General features: G+C 52.9%; 4 protein-coding genes across 6 annotated transcripts in view; 2 read left to right on the top strand and 2 right to left on the bottom strand.

The window, feature by feature from the left end:
* Positions 1-9,662, top strand: part of CAPZB (capping actin protein of muscle Z-line subunit beta) — a 56,795-nt gene extending 47,133 nt beyond the window's left edge. The window contains exons 7-9 of one of the 2 annotated variants that reach the window (XM_056508070.1): positions 5,400-5,465; positions 6,427-6,503; positions 9,420-9,662. In XM_056508070.1, coding sequence (XP_056364045.1) covers positions 5,400-5,465; positions 6,427-6,503; positions 9,420-9,507 — 231 coding nt within the window. In that variant the 3' untranslated portion in view covers positions 9,508-9,662. Of the gene's footprint in view, positions 1-5,399; positions 5,466-6,426; positions 6,504-7,557; positions 7,671-9,419 lie in introns of those variants that run through there. The other variant, XM_056508069.1, reaches the window with a different exon arrangement.
* A 108-nt stretch (positions 9,663-9,770) lies between these two features.
* Positions 9,771-18,033, bottom strand: SLC66A1 (solute carrier family 66 member 1). Of its 2 annotated transcripts, none has more exons than XM_056508067.1 (8): positions 17,620-18,033; positions 17,008-17,186; positions 16,116-16,245; positions 15,621-15,708; positions 14,498-14,646; positions 13,631-13,723; positions 13,132-13,317; positions 9,771-12,932 (listed from the first exon to the last, which is right to left on the bottom strand). In XM_056508067.1, exons 2-8 carry the CDS (start codon positions 17,175-17,177, stop codon positions 12,834-12,836), a joined length of 915 nt encoding a protein of 304 aa, XP_056364042.1. In that variant the 5' UTR covers positions 17,178-17,186; positions 17,620-18,033; the 3' UTR covers positions 9,771-12,833. The 2 variants fall into 2 exon arrangements, with proteins under 2 accessions (XP_056364042.1, XP_056364041.1); XM_056508066.1 differs by having other exon boundaries at positions 13,132-13,341; positions 17,620-18,027.
* On the top strand, positions 18,029-22,833 carry AKR7A2 (aldo-keto reductase family 7 member A2). The gene is made up of 7 exons (XM_056508065.1): positions 18,029-18,265; positions 19,061-19,248; positions 19,723-19,827; positions 20,311-20,407; positions 20,505-20,604; positions 20,940-21,069; positions 21,582-22,833. Exons 1-7 carry the CDS (start codon positions 18,046-18,048, stop codon positions 21,741-21,743), a joined length of 1,002 nt encoding a protein of 333 aa, XP_056364040.1. The 5' UTR covers positions 18,029-18,045; the 3' UTR covers positions 21,744-22,833.
* Positions 22,368-24,910, bottom strand: MRTO4 (MRT4 homolog, ribosome maturation factor). The gene is made up of 8 exons (XM_056508071.1): positions 24,831-24,910; positions 24,430-24,488; positions 24,228-24,331; positions 24,056-24,137; positions 23,821-23,888; positions 23,345-23,496; positions 22,856-22,932; positions 22,368-22,666 (listed from the first exon to the last, which is right to left on the bottom strand). The coding sequence occupies exons 1-8, from the start codon at positions 24,856-24,858 to the stop codon at positions 22,517-22,519; spliced, it is 720 nt and encodes a 239-aa protein (XP_056364046.1). The 5' UTR covers positions 24,859-24,910; the 3' UTR covers positions 22,368-22,516.
* Between the last annotated feature and the right edge of the window lie 29 nt (positions 24,911-24,939).

The following is a 24,939-nucleotide window of genomic DNA, read 5'->3' as shown; positions in this document are numbered from 1 at the left end:
AGGTTTGAGCCAGGTGAAGGCAAGGAGGGTCTGGGATTGCAGAGAGGGACTGAAAGTGGGTTAGTCTTGCACAGCTTGCCCCAGCCTGGGTGATTTGTCTTTCCACATTGTTGATGTTGAAGAAGCTGATGGAAAAGCAAGTGAAGGAAAAAGGCATCTGGAGACAGTTTTGAGCCTTTTTTTTTACTCTTTTTGCAGTAATTACAGCCGAGTTCTGGTGACCCGGACAAATATTTAATCCCAGGCCCTGCTAATCCTGTAAATCAGAGCTGTGAAGTGCAGGCCAAGGGCTGACTCTGCCTTGGCCTCTGGAGCAGAGCTGTGCCAAGGAAAACAAGGGCTGTGCAGAGTGGCTGTCCTCAGTAACCTTGGCCTGAGCTGCTGGGCCCTGTTTGGTTTGACTGGGCAGGTTCATGCCTCTGCCATCACTTCAGCAGCAGAGCTTTGGGTTCAGTGTGGTGCAGGAAGCCAGGCTGGCTGCAGTGAGGAGCTGGGGAACCTTCCAGAACCCTGCAGGGAGCTGCAGGCTCCACAGTGCCCAGGGTTCTGTGGGAGGGGAGCTCTCTGTCCCCAGCTGGACTAAACTCAGTGCAGGGCTTGGGCTTTGCTCTAAGTCCAGTTTGCCACATCACCCAAGCTCTGCAAGTTTTACTTCTCCCTTTTTGATCAGCCCTTAATGCAGCCTGCAGCAAACAGGGTCACCAGGAGTTGGTTTTTGTCACCTCTTGAGTAGCATGTTACAGTTTCACCTTGGCAGGTATCAGTGATGTTCTGAAAAAACTTTGTACATGCTAAATTTACACGGTTTTGGTCAACTCAGCATTTAAGCTACTTGACCACCCTTGATCCTAAAATGAGAGTAGCAGATGTCCTTGTGTTTGAGAGGCAGCTTTTGGAGTGTTCACACCCTGGTCATAGCTGGTGGCAGAGCAGCCTGTGCTGGGAGGGAGCTGTGCTGAGCCATTCTCCAAGGGCTGCAGAGGGGCTGTTGTGTGAGTGCTGGTGGGTGCTGAGCTCTGGCCAGGACAGCTCAGGCAGTGCCAGGTGTGAGCTGAGCCTGGAGCTGCAGGGGCTCTGGGAGCAGCTGCTCTGTGCACTCACTGCCCTGCACCCCACACAAACCTTTGGCAAGGTCATTTGGAAAAATTCTGCCTTTCATGAATATCCCCAGGCTCCTTCCTGCAGGGCTCCCCCTTGGGCTGCTCCTGAATGCTGAGCTGAAGTTTTGAGGAGGATTTTTTTCCTCTCTCTTCAAGACTCTGTGTTTGTTGCTGTGGCTTCCACATCCCTGGAGGTGTCCAAGGCCAGGCTGGGTGGGTTTGGTGCAGCCTGGGGCAGTGGGGGGTGTCCCTGCCCATGGCAGGGGGTGGCACTGGATGGGCTTTGATCCTTCCAGCCCAGAGCACTGCAGGGCTGTGGGATTCTCCTGGAGCCACGTGTCCCTCCTGGGTAGATGCTGCTCACAGGTCACATCCCTGGCCTGTGTCTGTTTTATTTCATGCTCTGGGAGTTGACATCTCTCTCCCAGTGCCTTGAACCACTTTTCCTTGATTTCCCAGTGCAGTTTTTCATCTGCTACAATATGAGTTCTCTGTTTCTAGGAAGAAACAAACATTTTACATTTGTGAGTGGACAGAATAAGGAAAGGGGAGACATAGAGGATTCAGCCTGTTTGGAAAATTGAAGACACCACTTGGTGTAGCTTTAGTTTGCTTTACCTGGTGGATTTTGGAATTTCAGGCTGTTGCTTTATCAGATTGTCCTGACCCAGTAGAGGAATGGATGTGCACACACAGGAGTGTGTGTTATCATACCCACTTCTTTATATAATTTATCTGCATTCATAATTGCTGTACATGTATCCACATGTATTAACTTATCCTGAGAGGGTGAGATGAGTTCTTAGCCAGCTCCAGGCACACAGGATCCATGGATTGTAATTCTGGCCTGAAAACTTAGGGAGAGTTGAAGCTGCAGAGACACCTTCACATGGAGCTCCATCAGGTGCTGGCTGCAGCAGTGCCTCTGTGTGGCAGTGCCTCTCCTTTGCCCAGGGGGGCTTTGGCTGGAATTTTTAGGAATAAACATTGTTGTACAGAAATTGTGCCAGAGAGGATGCAGGGAGCAGGGAAATGAAATGTGCCAGCAGCTTTTCAATGACCCAGCACCTTCTCTGGGGACTGCAGGTACCTGCCAGCCTCCTGATGGCAGCCAGATGTTTGGCAGATGATTTTCCCTGGCAGGTTTTGGGGTCCTGTCCCCTCTGTGTACCTTGGAATGGCTTGTGTTGCTTCCAGGCTGTTTGAGGGTTCATTAGGCTGCACTTTTATTTGAGGCAGGAGCAGCTGTGATCCTGTTTCACTTGGTTCCCCTCTCCTGGCAGGCACTGCACTGTGCTGGATGGGCTCCTGCAGCCCCTCCCTGCAGCACAGAGCAGGTGCCTCCCTGAGATGTCCCTCACAAAGAGCCTGAGTGTCTTCCTGAGCAGGATGAGCCTGAGCAAGGGGGTTTGCTGAGAAAGGAGTTGGCTCCAAAGCTGTGGTTTATTTACATCTGGAGATGTGGGAAAGGGAGGATGTAAAGTCACAGGGAAGTGAGGCCTGAGATTTGGGATTCAGGTAGCACAGATGTTGGTTTTTGAACCTGGAACACATTCTGGTGGGGCAGAAGGCTTTGCAGAGCTGGGTAAAGGCTGCAGTGTGCAAACAGAGCAGTCCCTGCCTGCAGGAAGAGCTGCCCTGGGCTCTGCTGCTGCTCACTGAAGGCCCAGCAGAGCCATTCTGCCATTTATCATCACAGGGAAATCCCTGTGCTCAGCAGTTTGGGGACTCATCCATTTCCATCAGGAGCAGCTTTCATGGAAAAGCCTTTCCCACCGACCTCCAGATGCTGTAACTTGGTTTTCCCAGCAGTGGGATCTTCTGGTGATCCTGGAGCTGCCCCTCAGCAGTTACTGGTGTGCTGGATCTGTGATCAGCAGCTGGGCAGTGTTTGGGTGCAGGGACAGCAGGATGTGCTGGCAGGAGCTCTCCAGGGAATTATTTCTGCCTCACTTTTCCAGCATGAGAGGGGGAGGCTGTGGCACCTCAGAGCAGCTGTGGCTGCCCCTGGATCCCTGGCAGTGCCCAGGCCAGGCTGGGCAGGGCTGGAGCAGCCTGGGACAGTGGGAGGTGTCCCTGCCATGGGATGGCTTTGAGGTCCCATGTGGGTTTCACAGAGCTTCAGTTCTGTCACAGTGTAGGAAAGGGGAGGTGAGGCAGGTCAAGGTCATGTAGCATCCCCAGGTTTGCTCCCAGGTTGGGGCTGGGCAGTTTGGCAGAGGAAATGGGCAGTGTTTGGTTACACTTGAGAGCAGATTGTGCAGGGATGGGGTCAGGTCTCAGCTGATTCCTGCAGTGCCCTGCAGAGATCACAGCCTCCATTTATTGCTTATAGTTTGAATTAGGTGCTGCAGAGGCAGGCCAGATTTTGCCTTACTGATATCCAAATAATTCCACATATTTTCCACCTGGAGCCTCCAGCCTGCCCACTGCCTGTGGCTTTGGGAGCCCTTGGCACACACTGCTGTTTGTGTTTCATTAAAGGGATTTTCACTTGGCTCCATGGCCAGAGCAGCTGTGGGTGTTGTTGGCTTTGCAGAGCAAAATGGAGGATGAGTTCCCTTCTACCTTTGCTGGCATTTTCAGACACTTTCATGATGAAACAAAGTGTTTATCCTGCTTAAATGTCCCTCTTTATATTATTCCTCCAAATTATGTTTACAGAGAGCCCAGACAGCTGCTTTATTCCATGCAGGAAACTTCCAAAGTGACCTGGAGATGTCCCAGAGGAGTGAGTTTCCCTGTGAGTCAGGCTCAGAGCAGATGGCTGGGGGAGCCAGGCAGGGGAGCCAGGCCTGGATCTGCTGCAGGAGAGCTGGGACTGGGACTGGGACTGGGACTGGGACTGGGACTGGGACTGGGACTGGGACTGGGACTGGGCTGGACTGGACTCTGCTGGGCTGGGCTCACCCTGGGCTTTGGCTGAGCCCAGCAGGCAGGTGGGCAGTGACAGGGGGAAGATGAGCTGCTCCTTAGCATCAGCCTGCAGAGGGAATTTCCCCTCCAAGCAAATCTTCCCCTTTATTTAAGTCCTGCTGCTCGAGCCTGTGCAGTGCCAGCCCTGGAAGGAACCTTTAAAAACCCCAACAAGTCACCAAACCCCAACTGTTTGTAGGAATGGCTGATCCTGACTCTGCACTCCATTAAAAGCCTCTTGTAACATCTGGCCTTCCAGAGCACATAAAAATGTTTTCCTTCTGGCAGCAGTTTTTATAGAGATGTAATAATATACGCTTTTTTAAAAAAAATAAAAATTCTATTTTCAGATTCTGCTTCTTACCCATGGAGCTGGGGCTGCCCAGGTGTGGAGGAGGCACAGCAGGAGCCTGTGGCAGTGACTGCCCAGCTGCCCCAGACTGGGCCCATTTGGTGACAGTTCCCACCTCCCCATAACAATTGTGTAGTTCAGGTTTGCATTGTCCCTGCTCTGCAGCTGGATCCCCTCTCCAGGCAGCCTCTCCATTCCATGTCAACAGTCTAAAGGCAGAGTGAAACTCCTGCTGCTCCTTCTCCCCCTCTTCCAGGTTATCTTCTGCCTTGGGGGCTCCAAGTGAATTACATGCTTCCCCAAGCCTGTTACAGACTTGGCTTATTAGAAGAAACCTGTAGCTGGCCCAGATTTTTAAACTCTGCCTGAGGGAGGGATAGGAACAGATGGATAAGAGAATTCAGTGGGATTAGTAAAACCCTTTGAAGACTGTTCTTCCCACTACATTTGTCTCCCAGTTTTGTTTTTGTGCTGTCTCAGCAGATCTTGCTGAGGTTCCTGGCTCTGATGTTCATTGTTCAGCAGCTCAGCTGTGTCATGGCAGTTTTTCACCTCAGGAACTCTGGGGAAGATGGACTTGCCCTTAGCACAGGCCATGGGAGGCCTTGGGATGGATGTTCCACGAGGCACAGCAGATGAAATCAAGCTGCAGTTCCAGCTCCCAGTTCTGATGCTGGGGTAGGAGATCTCAGCTGGGTCAGGGCCCTGTGTCCTGTGCAGCTCCTGCACTGAGGGCACTGGTGTCACTGTACTCTGGATTGTTCCACTCTCAATTCTCCTGCACAGGACACTTGGCTGTTCCTCACTGGGGACAGAGTGGCTGTTGGGCTGTGTCTGCAGCCAGGGTTATTTTTATTCCTGGTTTTTATTCCACCACATCCCTGTTACCAAGACGTGCCCGTGCTGAGTGCTGGGGTTTCTCACAGTGTTCTGCACAGTCCTGCAGTGTTTGCTCACTGGGGCAGTTCTCCCAGCCCTCCTGGACCCCAGAGTGCCTGTGATGGATGGATGGATCTGTGTTTCCTTTGCAGATGGAGAAGGATGAGACTGTGAGTGACTCCTCTCCCCACATAGCCAACATCGGCCGCCTGGTAGAGGTGAGTGCAGCTCCTTGTGCCCAGACTGGCTCCCATACCTCAGAATTTTGTTGCATTTTTCTTAACAAAGAACTTACTCATTCCTGTTGTTGCTGCTGTTGGTGGGTCCAGAGCCACCCCTCTGCCCCTTGTCTCACTGCAGGGACTTGCTGGAAAATGGGTGTTCCATTCCTGAGCACTAACACACAACTTCCTACCCCCTGTTTGCTTTTGCAGCCACCTTTGGGGAGAATTAATTCAAGTCAAGTTGCTGCACACACTGTGCCTTGGACTGAAAGTTCAGTGTGTTTCAAAGCCTGGAGCTGGGTTCAGTGTTGGATTTTTGGCAGCTCTCAGTCCTGGAAGCTCAGCAGGAGTGGAGCTGCTCAGAAGCTGCAGCATCACTTTGCTGTTTCACTGCATTGTCCTGACTGAAGGTGTTCCAGATTTCCTTGATAGTTATAGCCAAGAAAGGAGGAAATTCTTAACTATGATGCATTTTTAGGGAACTGGGAAATTAAAGAAAGGCAGCTGCTTATTTTTGATCCCTTTCTTAGGGTTTTTGCATGAGTGAAAGCAATGCAGTGAAAAAAAAGCTGCTTTGTTACAAGATCTCTCTCAAAGCTCTGTCATGCAGCTTTTAAGAACAAGTCAAAATTGAAAGTCACCCCTGAGCACAGAACTCTGGACTCGTGGTTACCCTGAAGGACTGACTGGGCACTTGCAGCCGAGGTTGGGGTGCTGAATTTCCCTCTGCAGAGCTGGAGAGAAGCTGCCCTCTGGTGGAGCAGAGAGCTCCCCCAGCCTGGAGAGATGGGTGGAGGCAGAGCAGCGCCAGGGCCCCGAGGGCTGGGCTGGAGCAGGGGCTGAGCTGGGGGTTGGTGGGGTCTGAGTGCTGGGAGTGCTCCAGGACTGTCAGAGGGACCCTGGTGCTGCACCCTCCCTGCACACTAAAGAGCTGCTGTGCCACTTTCTTTTCCAGGACATGGAAAACAAAATCAGAAGTACACTGAACGAGATTTATTTTGGGAAAACAAAGGACATCGTTAATGGGCTGAGGTAAGGGAGCTGCAGTGGGTGGGGACCCTTCACCTGCCACCCCAGTCCTGAGCTGCTTCTGTCCCCTCCCTGTGCTTTGGGACAGTATTTGTTGTGTGGAGTTCAGGGAACTCTTCTACTGCAGAAATCTGAAGTAATGTTTTAATCCCTTGTTCCTTCACCAGGCACAAAACAGCCCAACTAACACTTGTATTTTCAGTTTATTTTTCATTAGTTTTATTCTTCACAGTCCTGCAAGCTGTATTTAAATTCTGTCTTCTCTTTCTACTGTCCTTAAAAATAGTGCCAGAATTAAGTCATGACATGAGTGGTTTGTGGTGTTTAAATGTTTTTTTAAATTCTTTTCTCTCAACACCAGTGGACAAAATACAGTGTATGAGAGGAGATTAAATTCCCTGTGCCTTTCTGTATGGAAACTGTGCTGTACTTTTCATCCCCTGCTCATTCCTGGGCAGGAATTGGACATGGAAATCCCAAGCTGGTAATTGTCATGCTCACAGAGGAAAGTACAGAACTGTGATGCCAAATCACTTCATTTTAAAGTACAGAGAGACCTCCCAGCACAGTGTGGTAATGTAAAATAACCAAAGGGCACAAAGAAATGCTCTGCTCTTCCCTGAGATGTGGAAAAAGAGAGAAGAATGGTGTTAATTAAATATTGCTGCTCTGTGTGGGCAGAGGGAGCAGCAGGAACTCAGCAGTTCTGGGTTCTGCCCCAGGCCCAGCTCAGAACAGCCTCAGTCTCCTTTGTGCTGACAGGGTTTAGCCAGGAAGTTTTTATTAACATCAGAGGGAATCTGTGAGAGTCTCTCTCCTGTGAACGTTGCCTTGAGCTGTTGTGGCTGAACTGTGCTGTCTCCCAGCCCCAGTGTGAGTGCTGGCCCCGGTGCAGCTGCTGATGGAAACACCAGAGCACCTGTGTGCTGCAGCCTGGCCCTGCTGCTCTCACCCCTGTGTCCTCCCCGGGGCTTCCAGAGCCCCAGCTCTGTGTTACCCACTTCTTCTGACTGTTCTTTTCCCTCTTTGCTCCCTGGTTTCCCACTGCTCTCTGTAGATCTATCGATGCTATTCCTGACAACCAAAAGTATAAGCAGTTGCAGAGGGAACTTTCTCAAGTGTTGACCCAGCGCCAGATCTACATCCAGCCTGATAACTAAACCAATCCAGGTACCCTGGCTGCCTGTGAGGTGTGAGCAGCACTAAACCAGGACTGACAGCCCAGCCCTGCATGGCCCCGGGCAGAACTAACCCCTAATTCCCCAGGAGCAGTGCCACGCCCAGGCACCGCCTCGGGGCAGCCACCGAACCTCGGCTTCTCCTGGAAACGGTTCCTCCTCCCCCCGGAAACCTCCCCTGGGAACTGGGGCAGGATCTACCACTCTGCACTCTGGCTTGGGAGCAGGAAAGGAGCACATGTCCTGTGCCTGGAGTGGTTGGGATTGGGCTGATTCAGTCCAGGAGCCCCAGGGCTCTGTCCCTTGGGCACCAGCAGATTTGTACACCTGTGATGCACCACTTCCTGAAGAAATTCTCTGTAACCCCAGTGCCCTCCCTGCAGAATCAAATCTTGGGAGTCTCACAGTTTGGAAAAAAAAAAAAAAAAAAAAAGCCTGGTACTCCCCATGAATTCAGAGTAAATGTGCTCTGACCCACGAGCCTGGTGGATTTTGAACTTCCTTGGAGCTTGAAATGCAGTCCTGCCCAAGCTGACTCAGACATTGCCAGCCTCCAGCTGCTTGTGCTCTGCACAACCCAGAGAGGTTTGTTGCTCTTTGCTCTGGAGCTCTGAGTGTCAGGGTGCACAGCAGTGACTAACCTGAGCCAGCCTAACCTTCCACTCCTTCCTAACGACTTCCAGGTGTTGTTTCAAACACTCCAACTGACCAAGGGGGAAACTCACCATTTGTTGATAGTGGCCAAGAACCACTTCTTCAGCCTATGACAAATGCAAATATAAATGTGTATGTTTCTGTTAAAGCAGCAGAAGTCTCCAGAGACAAGAGAATGGAAATCCTGTTATAAAAATGAAAAGAGCAGCCTTGTTTACAGGAGACACAGCCAGAGAAAATGAGATTGTTCTCAATCCCAGACTGGTTTGGGTTGGAAGGGCCCTTAAAGCTCATCCATCCTGCCATGGGCAGGGAAATCTTCCACTCTCCCAGGTGCTGTAAAGGCTGTGAAATGTGGTTTAGGTGGGGAAAAATCCTACCCAATTGGATCCTACCACTTCTCTGTGGTAGCCACTCTGCAAAAGCTTGGTTCTGGACAGAACCCATTCTGTCAATTTAAGAGGGGCCTTTTTAAAAGTGGAGATTTCATACTGTCTCACTGAAATGAGAGGTTCCTCCACAGGCACCTCCCAGGGCACTGATCCCAGCTGATTGCTGAAAGTGGAGCTTTTCCTCTCTGCTTTCAGGCAAAGGGAAGCTCTGCAATAACCTTGTGACAATGTCTCTGTTCTTCAGCTGCTTTGATCACTCATCCCTTAGTGAAGGTACAACAAAAGGCAAATTTGAGAGCAGAACCTCTGGCTGCTTTTCCAGTGGTGCAGAGGCTGTGGGAGTTGCAGGTGAACCATCCTGCAGCAGGGTCAGAGCTGCCCAGCCCTGGCTGGGCTGGATTTTCTCTGCACTCTGGGGGAGCAGGAGCTCTAACCCCCTTGGCTGTGGGATGCTGGGGCTTCTTCCAGGCTGGAACAGAACCTTGGGAATCTGCCTCCAGCAGGGGGCTGAGGGAGCTGCTGGGGACTTGGTGCCAGTTCTTGCCAGAGTGAGTTTTGCTTTGTGTTCTCACTGAGTCTCCTCCTGGGTGCAGCAGGCAGAGCTGAGCCTGGGCTCGGGGCTTCTCCTCCTCCTGCCTCCCAGCCCTGCTCCCAGCCCTGTGCTGCCTCTCACCACCTCTCCTTCTTCCCCACAGGTCTGTGCAGACTTTTGCAGACAAATCAAAACAAGAAGCTCTTAAAAACGACCTGGTGGAGGCTTTGAAGAGAAAGCAGCAAAGTTAAAGTTCTGTCTGTGCTAACCAGCCATGCCATGCACTCGTTAGATTCCTTTCCTAGAGAATCATCCCCGCCCTTTTCTGTTGGTCACGTCACGATTTGCATCCAGTACTCTCCATGCAAAGCCATCCTCTCCCCATGAATAAAGCTGTACAAACTTTTTCAGTCTCTGAGGCCTACTTTGCACCACATTTTACTATCAAGATGTTAGGCTATGTTTCTGTAGAAGTCCATGTATTATTTTTTCTTTCCTCCCCACCCTTCCCCACCCTCCCCCATTTATATGCATCACCACAGATCATTGTTTGTCTTTTCCTCCCTCACCCCCTCTCCTGCCTTTTGTTACATTGGTGTAAAAAATGTAAAACAAAAATTTATTAAATACTGTGGTGTGTGAAAGAGGAAGAACTGGAAAAACATAAAAAAAAAAGAAAAAAAAAAGAAAAATAATCTATTCCACGTATGTTTGGGGGCTGGGCACAGGGGCTGGCTGGAGGGAGGGAGTGAAGAGAGGGTGTTCCTTGGGTTGTAAGAGACTGAGTAACCCAGATGTGCAGGAGATGGTGATTTGGAGACCTGCTGAAAGTTCTGCTCTTCTATAGCCTGGTTCCAAGGCGCTTTTCTGTCAATTTTTATGGAATGCAAAAGGGGTTTTTGTTTTGATTTTTTGTTTTTTTTGTAAAGCTTAAATTGAATCTACATCTGATACTTGAGCCTCCATACTAAAAAAAAATGGAAAAAAAGAAAAAAAAAGAAAAAAAAAGACTAAAACAATAAAAACAAAAAAAATCCCAGGAAGCTGTGTGGTGTGATTGTGTCCTTGTTTCTCTTTCCTTCCTTGCAGGGTTACTTGGGGTTTGTTCTTTGTCCCACATGCAGAAATGTTTGTCTGGAAGGGGCTGTGATGTCCCACTGCCCTTTGGGCCTGCACTGCTCACCTGCTGCCCTTTCAAGGTGCTGGGATTGATGCTCCAGGCATCCAGCAAATTGTGTCCAGCTGGATTTAGGGGGGAGGATCTGCCCAGCTGTGCTGGGGGCTCCTCCCATCCCTGTGACCCAAAAGCTCCTCCCTGCTGCCTGTGTCCCCTCCCCAGCCCTTGGTGGGCAGAGGGACCTGGCACAGCTTTGGGGCTCTCCTGGTCTGGGAATTGCCCTCTGCAATTGCAAGTGGGGACTGTTGGCATTGACAGTGACTAATTAATGTGCTCATTTGCTCTGTTCTGTGACCTGTGTCCCAGCCAGAGTTCACCCAGAGCCTGTGGAAGATCCCAGGGTGCCTGTGGGATGGGATCCCCAGGGAACACTGGGGGATTTGGGGATCTGGTGCTGTCTCAGTTCTGTCCCAACACAAACCTTCAGGTAAGTTTGAGCTCTGGAGCCTGGCAGGGGGGACTCCAGGTGAGGTTTTCAGTTTTCAGTTCCCTCAGGGGCTCTTGTTTCTGCTCAGCCTTTCAGCTTTAACATTTACCTCTGGAAAATCCTGAGCACAGGGACAGGGCTGCAGCAGTGACCTGGAGGGGTGGGAGCCCTGGAGAGAGCTCAGGGATTTCCAGCCACCCCTGAGGTGGCTGTGGGTGTGTAAACTCTGCTTGCTCCATCCTGCCCAGCCCAGTAAAGTCAGAGGAAATCAGCTTTGTACCTAACTCGTGCTTCAGGTGCACCTGTGGGGACAGACTGTGGGATTTATATCTATATGTATATATAAATATCTATTTCTCTGTGTGTGTATATGCACTCTTTCCTCCTTATGGCAGGCAGAGGTTTAGAAAAGCCAGTAAGTGACAATTATTTAGAGTTGTGAGTGGCAAAGATGAGGGATTTGCTCATGGTTTGGTTTAAAACTGGATATTAATTGTTCTACAATTCCCAGGGAAAGACAAGAAAGGAAATGCTGCTGGCTTCAGGATGAGGTGAGCAGCCCCTTGCCTGTGAATCTGAAGGGGCAGAATTGTGAATTAATCCAGTAAAAAAACACTCACTTGATTCAAGGGGCTCAGAGAGACTGAAAAATCTGTTTCCTTTCTGGAAACAGCTGGGTCAGACCCAAGTACTGGCCCAGCTTGAGTTTCAGTGAAGCTGCTGGTGCAGCTTGGTGGGCACTGAGCAGTTGGAATCCCATTGTGAGATCCAGGCTGAGCTGTGGAAGGCTGGATTGATGTCCTCAGTGTGAGGACAAAGCAGAGTCACTTCCTTGGGAAGGACAAATGTCATGGACTGGCTGAGGAATCATCAATTAATGATAATGGAGCTGAAGCCAAAAGGGACACAGTGCTGGAGAGGGGGAAAGGAAGAGCTGATAGCAACTGCAGGAAAAGAAAAGCTCTTGTTTTCACAAAGCCAAGCTGTGATAGCTTTTCCTGAAGGGTCTCCAAGCTTTGGTTGGTTTCCCTCATTTTCTCAGGGAGACTGAGCTGCCCATGCCCAGCAGGAGACCTCAACACACGGAGGGAGCTTGGCTACACCTGCACTCCTTCCTCATGGGGACACAGCGTGTCCCAGACCTCCCCCTCCTTCCCTGGCCAAGGAGCACTGTGCTGAGTGGGCACAAGTGCTGGGGATAAACTCATCAGGTTGAGAATAAAGTCATCAAGTTGATAAATTCACAGAGGAGAGAGGGCAGGAACTGAAAACCAGAGCAAGCAGAGGCAGCTCCTCCACTGGGGAACAGCAGTGGAGCAACTTCCCTAATGAATCTGTGCAATTAAAACATTGGTGAGGCAAAAAATGACAAGTCAGAGAAATGGGGCTGTGAGAGTGATTAGGAAAGAGGCAGGAACTGCCAGGTGAAGCAGCAAAATGAAACCAAGGGAGGCAGGTTGGAAGGACATGTTTATAAAACATGATGGTTTTATGGGTGAGCTGTGATCATTAAAATAGGTGTGGAATGAACACTTTGGTTCTGCTGCTCCTTCCCCACTGGATCCAGCCCTGTGCCTCCAGAAGGAGCTGAGGGGGAGGTGTGAGGTCACAGTGGTGCTGTGGCAGCTCAGTGATCCCTGGCCCCTCCCCACGTTTTTCAGCACCAAGAAAGTTCCAGATCCCCCTCAGGACATGCAGCAGTGACCAGGCTCAGCTGTGGGGCACGGGAGCAGCCAAGAGCAGCTGAGGTATCCAAAAATTCCCTTTTATCCTGAAAGCATCATTGGTATCAAAGAGGCACGAGGTGTCCCAGCAGCTCCTCTGCTGCCTGGGCAGCACAAGGTGTCAGCCACAGGCTCAGGGCCTCTTCTGCCAGGACCACCATGATGGAGGGGCCAGTCTGCCTGGCCCCAAGGCCACCTTCCTCCTGTCCATCCTCCTCCTCCTCCTCTCCTGGGGGGCAGGGCCCTGTGTCAGCTCTCTGGGCTCTCATCCTGCCCCCCAAGCAGAGCATTCCTCTCCTCCAGGGCTCTGGGCTGTCCTTTGCGATAGGCCAGGAACTGGAAGGAGATCTGGGCAGAGGTCAAGGCTCTGCACACACACAGGGATGCTCCAGCCCCAGACTGTGCCAGGAGAGGTGGGAACAGGACAAGGAGCTGAATGAAAATCAGGGGCTGAGGCCACAAATCCCCCAGGGAGCAGCAGCAGCCCACCCCTCCTGCCCAGCCCCTGCCAGGTCCTGCTGGGACCCCTCCCCAGGGCAAAGGATACAACCACATCCAGGGCCAGCACCCCCAGGCTGCCCACGAGCCAGGGCAGGTGGTGCAGGATGTAATCACCCTGGCCCTGGCCTGCCTCTGGGTTCTTCAGCAGGACACTGAGGCCGTACAGGGAATTCCCCAGCATCACCAGGGCAAAGAGAGAGTAGGAGACCCCACTGGTGGATTTCCTCTTGTACTGAGAAAAGACAGAGCAGAGGAGCTACAACATGACATTAATCATCCTCTCCCCCAGCATTAAAAAAGAGAAGTGGTGACTCAATGCTGAGTCTTTTAGTTCCCCTTTGGTTTGTCAGTGAGACAAAATGAAAGCCTCACCCTCCAAGTATTGGTAGGTTACAGGGAGGGGGGGAAATAAACAGAGAAATAGTCCCTTATGGAATGATGAGAGATGGGGCCTCTGAGCAGAGAGCAGAAAGGAGAGCCCTGGGAGAAAGGAGACTCCCAGCCCCTCAGAGTAAGGAGCCCCCAGTCCCAGGCTGGGCACTCACGTTGGTGCAGATCTGGGGCACTCGGGAGCACAGGTAGAGCACGGAGGAGACGGATCCGATGGTGAAGCCGATGATCTCAGTCCTGGAGAAAGGCTGCAAGGCAGGGAGGGGACACAGCAGGGACAGCCCTGTGCTCAGAGCCAGAGCCACACCCAGCACAGCCAGAGCCACACCCAGCCCCGTGTGCCCGGCTCCCCCCTCTGACAGCCCCCTGGGAATCTCAGCTGATAACTGTATTTCACTTTGCCACAGCCAAATACCCAGAGCAATCTGTTACAATGGGAACTGGCTTTATTTGCATTGCTCACAGAGCTCCTTTTCTATTGCCACAGCAAAACTATTTTGCAAACCTAACCTTCAGTTTCAGCCAAGTGAGTTACCTTGCTGCACTTTCTTCCTTGATTTTCAATAATATAGACAAATGTGGATAATTAGAAAAATAATTAGAGGAGAAGTCTTTCAAATTTCCTGAAAACAGGAACCACATTTTTTTGGAGACTGTCCATGCTATGCAGCTGCCTGAGATAAAGTCTGTTTGCAAACAGATGTGGGAAATGTGAGGTTTGCTGACTCTTGAGCAGGCCCATAGAAGAGCTTGAAGTTTGAAGTGAAAATGCCCTGAAATGTCTGAAATCTTGCAGCAAACTGTTCCTGAATTTTGGAGGAATCTTTGGAAAAGTTCTCTTCCCAGTGTCACCTTCCTAGACTGTAACAGCCTCCTGGAGAACAATTTGGTCCTAAAACAGGAACAGTCCCTAACCCCAAAACCCTGGTGGGGTCCAGGGTGGCTTTTTGGGATCCCAGCATCCAGCAGGACATCCCCAAGCAGAGCTCTATCCCATGCCCCAGATTTAGGAGCTGGCTCACCTTTGGTCCAAGCTCCTCCCCAGGAGCTGAGAGCAGAGATCTCCCTCTGAAGGTTGTTGGATCCTCGGTGCTGGCACTGCCCAGGAGGCAGAGGCTGGACAGGGACCCCACAGAGAGGAACACAAAGGCTGCATTGATGGCAGCAGGGACTGCAGGGAGTCACACACAGCCTGGTTAGGGAGAAGCCAGAAACCCCTGAGAGCCCCAGGGGTGCCAGACCCTCTGGGGTGAAGAAACCTCCAAATGTGACTTATCTCACCAAGGGATGGGGCAGTGGCTGCTGTGGGTGACTGATGTGATTTATCTCCCAGTGATGTGCCCACTTTGTACCTTATCAGGGAGGAAACTGCTCCTATCTCGGTTTCTTTGGGTTTAGGGCTCTTAAAAAATCATCCCCACTAGAACATTTCACTGTCTTAAGTCACTCTCAAATCCCTGCCAAAGCAAGCCCTGCTGTGGCTTATTTGTTAGCAGTAATTTATTATTTTTCAGTAATTTTTAGTGATTATATTCAGTAAATAAATTCAGCTTAACAAAACTATGTATCTGATGGGTCAAACACCAATTGGCCAATAACTTCTCATGTCTTTACTCAGTTAAATAATTATCCCAGTCCCAAGCAGCCTGCTTGGGGCTCAGCAGTGCTGGAATGGGATTTTCTCTGTTTTCTCTGACTATTTAAACCCTGCAGGAACTGCTCAGGTTCCCTTTTCACTCCAGTTGAACAGACATGAACTTGCCTGTCAAGGCTGGAGCACTGATGCTGAAACTGTTGGAAAAGTTCCCCCTTTCCCTCCCAGCACTGCCTGAGTCAGGAGCTCTGAAGGCAGAGTCACCACAGAACCATGGGGGATTTATTTATTTCTGTGCCCAGTGAGAGAGCTGTTTTCAGCTGGGCACCAAGGGGGAGGGAGGGGGTTGCAGAGCCCCAGGCCCAGCCTGTACTGTTTGTTGGCTTTGGCTCTCCTAGGGGCTCAAATTATCCAAGGGAAAAAACCCAAACCCAGCAAGCAGTAAGAGGCATGTAATAACTGTGCCTGGAATGTCCCAGGCTCCCTGGAAATCCCCCCTCTCTGTTCCCAGTGCCCAGGGGAGCAGAGGCCCCACCCCTGCCCCAACTCACAGGCTCTGCCCCTGTTCTTCAGCCGGTAGTAGCAGTAGAGGGAGAGCATGCCCAGGTCTGCCAGCACGTAGTAAATGGCCGTGTACACCTGTGGAGAGGGGACGTGCTGGGGACCTGGGGGGGATGGGAGGGTCCCAAAGAGCTGCTCCCTGCTCTCCCCGTGTCCCTGGGGAGAGGGGAGTGTCCTGCGGTGGAGAAGGGAACAGCCCAGAGGGAGGGAAAGGAGTAACTCGGGGGGTGAAGAAGGGAGCATCCCTGGGAGAGAAGGGAAAACACCAAGAGGTGAAAAGGAGTGCATCCCTGGGAAAGAATGGACCACACCCAGGGGGAAAGAGGGAACAAGCCCAGGACGGGAGAGGGGAGCATTTCTGGGGGGTAAAGAGGGAACATCCCGGGCAGTTTGGGGCTGTAGCTCGCAGTGCTGGATGAAGCAGCTCCCAGCCCCTCCCTCCTCCCCGGAGCCGGGGTTGTTTGAGAGCCAGCCCGGCCCGGTACCTGCAGGGGCAGCTGATCAGCCAGGAAGGAGCCGATGAGGTTGAGGAGGTCCCCGCCCAGCCATCCCAGCAGGAAATAGATGGAGAGAGCCTGGTCCATGATGCCCGTTCTGCAGGCCTGGTAAAACTGCCTGCAGAGCATTGGGCAGAGGCACAAACATCACCCTCAGCTGCTTCAGCGCTAGTGGGAGCCATCCCCAGGATTGCTGTGGATCCCAAAGCAGTCCCGGCAGGAACAGCAAGGCCACACGCTGCCCTGGCCCCGGCGGAACTCCTGAGCCCCAGCGGTGCTCGCCGAGTGCCCTGCGGGAGGAGCAGGGAAGATGATCCCAGCGGTGGATCCTCCCCTCCGGTTGCGAAAGAGCCGTGACCCCTCACGTGCCTCTCTGCCACCCTGGTGTCAGCACTTGCAGCACCCCAGGGCTCCCGGGGACATTCCTGGGGACAGGATGAGCTGTCCTGCCGGCCCTGCACGTGCCTGACGTGGGACATTCCGGCTGCCGGGCACAGCGACAACAGCACGGCCACGGCCGAGCCTCGGGGCTGCGCTGCTGCTCCCCTCAGCCCAAACCTGCCCTCGCTGCTTCTGCCGGGGGGATTCCATAATTCTGGCACCCGCTTCTGCCATCCCCGGGAAGGGCTGCCCGGGATGTGGGGGCGATACTCTGGGGGGCGGTACCCGGGGATCTGGGAGCAGGACTCAGGGATGTGGGGGTGACACCCAGGGATTTGGGAGCCGTGCCCAGGGATTTGGGAGTGGTGTGCAGGGATTTGGGAGCGACTCAGGGATGTGGGGGTGACACCCAGGGATTTAGGAGCTGTGTCTAGGGATTTGGGAACTGTGCCCAGGGATTTGGGGGGCGATACTCCCGGATTTGGGGGGCGATACTCACGGGAAGGCTGCAGCGATGAAGCAGCCGATGGAGCCCAGCCCCAGGACGATGCTGGCGACATCGCGGCTGTCCTGGGCACACTCATTGAACACATCCATGATCCAGCGGGACCCATTGGGACAATCAGAGAGATTCCCAAGGGGTAGACCCCTCCAGCGCCGCGCAGCCATAGGATAGCACTGGGGAAAAAGAAAAAAACACACGGAAAATTTAATAACACCGGGGAACGACAGATCTGTGCGAGGGACGGGGCTGGGGCTCCTCTGGGTGCTAGCTCATGTTAGAAAAATGGATCATTAGTGGATAATACACCTTTATTGGCCTCGGTTCTGCTGCCAGCCTGGCCTCAAAGGAGAAACAGAAGAAGTGAAAGAAGAAATAATAAGGAAAAAAGGAAAGGAAAAAATAAAAAGGAAAAGAAGGGGGGGAAAGGGAAAAGAAAAGGAAAGAAAAAAAAAAACAGGAAGAAAAAACAAAATGAAAAAAAGAAAATAAAAGGGGAAAAGGGAAAAAATTTAAGAAGAAATGAAGAAAAAATGGAGAAGAAGAAAAGAATGAGAAGGAAAAAAAGCAGGGGGGAGAACAAATAAAAGAGCCGAAATCCAACCCAACCTGTCCTCGCAGCACCGGCACTCGTCTCCTCACCGACGCGCTCGGAACTTTATTTTTCCTTGAAAACCCGCTCTTTTTCAGACTTGGGCTGTTTTTCTTCGCAAATCCACAACTCCTCAGACACCCGCTGGGTTTCCTTTGCCACTGTCCCAAATCCTGCCCAGTTTCCTTTGCTGTTTTCGCCAATGCTGCCGGGTTTCCTTTAACGCCGCCCCAAATCGCCGCTCTCCGCAGTCCTGCCGCTGTCTCAGGAGGTTGCCGGGAGTCTCCCACAGACCCGCAGCAGCGAACTCAGGCAGCTTTTTCACAAAGCGGCTGTTTCTGCCCACGCTCCCGGCGCTGCTTTTCCCGGAGTCGGCGGCTCCCCCCGCGCTCGGGCCGTGAGGGGCCGTGAGGGGCCGGGCGGGGCGGGGCCGCGCAGGCGCGATGGCGGCGCGGGCAGCGATGGCGGCGGGCGGCGGGGCTCGGCCCGCGGTGGTGCTGGGCGCGATGGAGATGGGCCGGCGAGCCGGGCCCGAGGCGAGCGCCGAGCTGCTGCGAGCCTTCCTGCGCCGCCGCTACCGCCTCCTCGACACCGCCTTCATGTACGCGGGCGGCGAGTCCGAGCGCATCCTGGGCGCGCTGCTGGCCGGCGGCACCGAGCCCGGTACGGCGGCGGAGGGCGCGCTGCCCGCGGGGGACAGGGGCTGCCTCGGGGCCCGTGTGTGGGGAGAAGGGACCCCCCTGCCAGGCTGACACTGTTCTTGAGGAGGAGGGACTTGGCCAGGACTCGTTCTGTGAGGAGGGGGGTCTTTCCCGACGAGGATTTCCCTCAGGAGAGGGGCCTTCCTTGAGGAGAAGGTTCTTCCTTGAGAAGGGTTTTCTCTGGGGCGAGGGGTCTTTCCCGAGGAGGATTTCCCTGAGGAGAGGGGCCTTGCTGAGGGTCCTGCCCTGAGGAGAAGGTTCTTCCTTGAGAAGGGTCTTCTCTGAGGAGAGGGTCTCGTCTCTTCTGTCAGGCTGACACCGTCCTTTAGGAGAAGAGACCTGGCCAGGACTCCTTCCCTGTTATGCTAATGCCGTCCTTGAGAAGACTTCCCTGAGGAGATGGGACTTCCCTGGGGAAGGAGAAGGCTCTTCCCTGCCAGTCTGAGGCTGTCCCCAGGTCCATTCCCTGAGGAGAGGGATCTTCCCTGCCCGGCTGGCTCCTTCTTGAGGAAAACAGACTTGTCCCCCTTAGGACAAGGGTTTTCCTTGCCAGGCTGATGCAGTGCCTGAGGGGAAGGGACCCTGTACAAGTGCTGGCCCCCAGACCTTGAGGGGCAGACTTCCCCTGCCAGGCTGAGGGGATTCCTGAGGAGAGACACCTTCCCTGAAACACCTCAAACACTTGGGTTATGTCCCTTATCCCCACTGCCCTCCTCAAGGTGGAAACATCCTCGCTCATTCCTTCTCTCTCTGCCAGTGGAAGTGGCCACCAAGGCCAACCCGTGGGATGGGAAGACGCTGAGGCCGGAGAGCGTGCGCTCGCAGCTGGACACGTCCCTGCAGAGGCTGCAGAGGACGAGTGTGGAGCTCTTCTACCTGCACGCTCCTGACCACGGCACCCCGGTGGAGGAGACCCTGCGTACCTGCAATGAGCTGCACAAAGAGGTAAAAGTGCAGAGTCCTGGACAATCCTTGATTCTCACTGGCTTTTTTAAACCAGGGCTGCTGCTTGTGCCCATCTCTGCAGCTCTGGGAAGAGGAGACAGAGCCCAGCTGCTGCTCTATGTGTGCTCATGTGATGCACTTTGTTCCCAGGAGCTCTTGGAACATCTGAACTTTGCTTCCAGCCCTGTTAACAGTCTGGGTTAAGATTAGTGCTGATAATGAGTAAAGAATTCCTGAGTTTTGTATACCTGTATGTCCATTTAAACTAGAAGGTGTGAATTCCAAATGAACAGAAAATGGAGAATATTTTTGTCATGTCTTAGTAATTAATAGTCTGTCAGAAAAGGTGGACAAGAATTAACCCTTCTGGACTAAAATTTGGTGATTGTCCTTTTCACTGTACCTATCTTGTGTTGTTGGGGTCCAGATGAACTTTGAAACACTGGAACTGAATTCCCTTTTATTGCTCTGTAGGGGAAGTTTAAAGAGCTTGGCCTGTCAAACTATGCTGCGTGGGAGGTGGCAGAAATCTGTGCCATCTGCAAGTACAACAAATGGGTGATGCCAACTGTGTACCAGGTGAGGGAGGGGGAAGCTTGGATTTGGACTCCCCAAATGTAGGACCAGCCCCAGTGTGCCAGGTATAAACACAAAGGAAGCTGCTGCACTTAGTCTGGGAAGTCACAGAGTCACTGAGGTTGGAAAAGACCTCCAGTCCCAGCTGTGCCCAGTGCCCACATCCTTGGACACCTTCAGGGATGGGGACTCCTAAACCTCCCTGGGCAGCCCCTTCCAAGGCCTGCCCACCCTTTCAGTGAGGAAATTCAGGAAGCTGAGTGAGGTTGCTGCTCAGAAACAGCTCAGTGTGTTCATTGCTGCAGTCAGCAACTCCCCTGGCATGAAACATAAATGATTTGCATTCCTTCAGTGAGTCTGTTCTTCAGCAAATCATAACCTTGTGTGATCTGAAGCTGCTCTCTGGGGTGGTATTGCCAGGGAAGGGTGGCAGAGGATGGCTGCTGTGCCCTGAGCTCTGTTTGAGGCTGTCTCCCACCCCTGCAGGGAATGTACAACGCGACCACTCGCCAGGTGGAGACCGAGCTGTTCCCCTGCCTGAGGCACTTCGGGCTGCGCTTCTACGCCTACAACCCTCTGGCAGGTACAGGGGCAGGGCCAGGCTTTGGGCCACAGCTCTCTGCAATGGGGGCTCTGCAGAGCCAGCCCATCCCCAAACCTGCTGCTCCCTTCCATCCCAGGGGGGCTGCTGACCGGCAAGTACAAGTATGAGGACAAAGACACGCGCCAGCCCACTGGGAGATTTTTTGGGAATGACTGGGCTCAGGCCTACAGGGACAGGTATGTCCTGAGCTGACAGATGAGCAGGAATGGCTGCATTTTAAAAAAACACTCTAAGAGTGTTTAGTTCTAATAGCTGAGAGGAAGCAGAATTGACCAAAGCTTGGGATTATGTCAGCACACGTGGCTGGGGCTGTGGTGTGTGACTGAGTTCTGCAGGCTGGTTTTTAGGCTCGGCATCTTCCCAGCTCCAAGGGAGATTGCAGAAGTCCTCAGAGGCTACAAAGAGTTATATGAGCCTTCCTGAAATCCTTTGGATTGAAATACAGATGTACCACTGACTAGAGGTCCCAAGGGCATTAACTGATTTTTTTTTTTTTTTTTTTTTTTTCCAGATATTGGAAAAAACACAATTTTGAGGGAATTGCACTGGTAGAAAAAGCTCTGAAAGAGGCTTATGGCTCCACTGCACCCAGCCTGGCATCTGCTGCCCTGCGCTGGCTCTACAACCACTCCAAACTGCAGGTGAGAGCTCAGCCTGGGCACTGCTGCCATGGCTCACAATAGGGAAATGTCAGTGTGGGTGTCTTTGAATCCTGTGGGATTGTGGGTGTTCCAAAGTTAATATTGCTATACACTGCCTGGCAGCAGGAGTGAGGCAGCTCTGCCTTTCCCCATATGGTCAGAACTGGAAGCTTCAAGTGGAAGATTTTAGCTGCCAATTACTGGGGTCTTGGCTTCCCATGCACTCAGCTTCCCTGCAAGACAGGATTCACCTTCTGCTGGACTAGGAAATACTTACTACTCCTGATGTCCTCTAAATATTCCTGTAGCCCATCATAAAGTAGGATTTGGATTTGGCAGCTTATGAGGATTTGGAGTGACTTGGGGGTGTCCTGCCTAGTGAGCAGGATTTGTGGTGTCAGTTGCTTAATTCCTGGATGTTGTTTAGGAAAGAAACGCTTTGTTTGGCCCACAGTGGCTTGGGAGGTGAACTTTCTCATTTGGGATCAGCAACACCTCCCACCTCTTCCCAGGGTTCTCTTGGAGATGCAGTGATCATTGGGATGTCCAACTTGGAGCAGCTGGAGCAGAACCTGGACTACAGCGAGGAGGGTCCCCTGCTGCCGGCCGTGGTGCAGGCGTTTGACGAGGCCTGGAACCTGAGCGCACACGACTGCCCCAACTACTTCCGCTAGGGAGCGCTGGGACAGCGGCCCAGCCCCGCAGAGGTACCGCCCTCCCTGCCCTCCCAGCCACGCCTGGAGGCCTGCAGGTTTCTCCTCAATCAATGAAGCTTTGTAGGATCCACACCCGTGCCTTGGTCCTCCCTCCTGGCTCCCCCAGCACAGCCTGTGATTCGGGATGCAGCTGATCAGGAAAATGAACATGTTAATGAGGTGAAGGCCCCTGTTGTGCTTTAATGTGAAATCTTAAATAATTACATACAAGAATAAAACCTCTTTCTAGTGCAGACCCCATGTCTGACCTGTACCTGGAACCTGGCATCTCTGGCAGCACTTGGGGACTTGGAATCACAGAATTTCAGGATGGTTTGGGTTGGACGGTGCTTAAATCTCATCTTGTTCCACCCCCTGCCATGGGCAGGGACATCTTCTACTATCCCAGGATGCTCCAAGACCCATCCAGCCTGGCCTTGGACACTGCCAGGGATACAAAGTCCCAAGGATTGAGCTAAGTATCTTCTTCTGTGTCAGCATCTTTAAAGTTCCATTACATTTACACTCTTTCTGCCCAGTTTGAGCTCACATTCCCTCAGATCCCAGAATACACCAACAGTAACAGGCAGAGCAACAACCATCTGAAGTTTCACATAGATATTTATATAAATATAAAAAAAAGCATAGCTAGGTCATTGTATATGAAGATCATCCCAGTCCAGGTGCATCCAGGGAAGGGAAATGTCCTCCTCTTTTTGTCCCTAAAATAGAACTGTCTGGTGTCCAAGCTGTTAGTCCTCATTGCTGCCATCATCATCATCCTCTTCCTCTTCCTCCTCCTCTGCTGTGTCTTCCACGAGCTTCTGGAAGTCTCCAGTCTCAGAATTCCACAGGAACTTCATGGTGACTTTAAACTCTGCCATCTCGTAGCCAAAGAGTTTCTAGGAGAGGACACAAATCTATTCCTGCTTTTCTGTCCCTGTGCCCAGCCTAGCAAAACAGTGAATTCTGCTTCTGAGTGGGAAGTGGAGCAAAGCAGGAACCAAAATAATGGCTGCTAAGTTTTAGGAGTTGTGTTAATTAATGAATAGTAATTTTGCGTCTGGAAGCAGGGCTGTTGTGTTACTCACCAGCACACGGGCCTGTTCTGGGGTGAGAACATCTCCTTCCTTGCACACTTCATAATCCGAAAGCAGCGTCACCACCCCTGCAGAGCAAAGCCCCTGGAAATAGGATCCCAGGCACTGGGAACTCCCTGGAATGTGGGGGCAGAGCCAGGACTCCCTCCAACACCCCCCCTGGGGCTGACACCTTCCCATGTAGTATCAGAGCACCCCAAGGATGGGTGAGGTCAGTTCACTGGTTCCTGAGAGGGTTAATCTGAGCTGTTTCCCCTGGAAAAGCATTGAGGAGAAATCTGGGGTTTTACTCAGCCTTTGACATGAGTGAGTTTGGGAACAGCAGCACAAGGACATAAGGAGTTCTAGCCCCTACCCAGCAAGAAGAAAGTTGTCTCTCAGCTTTCCTCCAGACATAAATCCTACTCTGTATTTAACACTGTCCATAAGAGATCCCAGCTGCACAGACAGACCCTGGAGCTGACCCCCCTCCTGCTGTACCTTTCTTCAGGGCCGTGGGCAGCCCCAGCTGCCGCAGCTGTGGCTCCATGGAGTGGGGGAACTGCTGCAGGGGCCCCGTGTCCAGGCTCACCCCGTACGGAGCCCTGTTCCCAGCACGGGCAAAGTCCAGCTCCCGGAACCTGGAGAACCACCTGGCACACAGAGGGGCAACAAGAGCTTCAGCTGGGGGAGGAACAGCCCTGAGCTGAGACAGGCACTGGGGCACAGCCTGCCCTAGGATCTGCTGTTACTCAGAGAGGTTGTGGCTGCCCCTGGATCCCTGAAGTGTCCAAGGGGTGGAACAAGATGAGCTTTAAGGTCCCTCCTAACCCAAACCCTTCCATGATTCTGCCCTGCTGTTGCAGGAACGGCTGACAAAAGAGTGGAAAAGGCCCATGAGAGCATCCCTGCTTTGAGGGAAGCAGCAGGGAGTGTTGGGGTTCTGTACAGAAAGGCTGTGCCAGACTGGTACTCACTCATCCACCTCGTCTCTGGTGCGGTTGGTGAAGAGGAGCCCCACCTCCCCTCTCAGGTGTTTGCTGACCTGCAAGAAAGGAGCATCTCTGGGGACTGGGCTCAGCCCTGCACAGCTCCACTCACAACACACCCTTCGTGGCAGGGCATGGCTGGATTCAGTTAAACACCCACAGCATGGTGATGTGGAACACACCAGGTGAAGCTTTAGGACACCAGAGGAAGCCCAGCAGGTACCTTGTGCAGGTTCTCCTTGTACTCGCTGCTCGGCTCCCGGCCCAGCGCCACCATCATCACCTTGTTCTTGCCGAAGAAGATCCTACAGGAGGGGGAGGAGGAGGAGGATGTGAGCCCTGCAGCTCATCCCATCCCCTTGGCTGTCTCCCAGCCTGCACCACCCCCTGCCCACCTGCTGTGCTTCCAGGCGTTCCGAACATCCTTCAGCTTGTTGTTCCTCATGTTGGCCACGGAGAAGACGAAGATGTACTTGTAGGTGTCCACACAGCGCCGCAGCTGCGGGGGAGGCGTTACCGGGAGCGGGACGGGCACGGGGGAACGGGAGGGAAAGGGAGGGACAGGGGAGAGGGGAGAGGGGCCCGGGCCAGACTCACCTCGGCGATCAGCGCCTGCTTGGCCTCCAGCCCCTTGCGGGGCGTCCGCGTCAGGGACACTGCGGGGAGCGGAGCGGAGAGTCAGGAGGGATGGGATGGGTTGGGATGGGATGGGAATGAGAGATGGGCAACGAGTCGAGGGGCGGGGAATGGGGACAGGGGAGGGAATAGGGATCGAGCAAGGGACAAGAGATAGGTAAGGGGACGGGGAGAGAGAATAGGGCGGTGTAAGGGGTCGAGAAATGAGAAAACGACGGAGAAGGGACAGGAATAGGGAAGGGGGTGGGGAGAGGGAAGGGGGCCATGGGGAATGGGATCGAGGAATGGGAAAACAATCGCGTAGGGGACAGGAATAGCGGTGAGGAGAGGGAGGTGTCCGGGATTCGGGGTCCCGCTCCCACCTTTGCGGTCCCGCTTGGACTTGGGCATGGTTCCGCCGTGCTTCGAGGCCCCCGCGCCGCGCGCGGGCTGCCGGGAGCGGCCGGGGCTGCCCCGCGCGCTGCCTGCGCG

Source organism: Oenanthe melanoleuca, chromosome 21 (assembly GCF_029582105.1).
Source record: "Oenanthe melanoleuca isolate GR-GAL-2019-014 chromosome 21, OMel1.0, whole genome shotgun sequence".
In the NCBI taxonomy this organism is placed as follows: domain Eukaryota; kingdom Metazoa; phylum Chordata; class Aves; order Passeriformes; family Muscicapidae; genus Oenanthe; species Oenanthe melanoleuca.
This window is presented reverse-complemented; position numbering and strand designations above follow the sequence as displayed.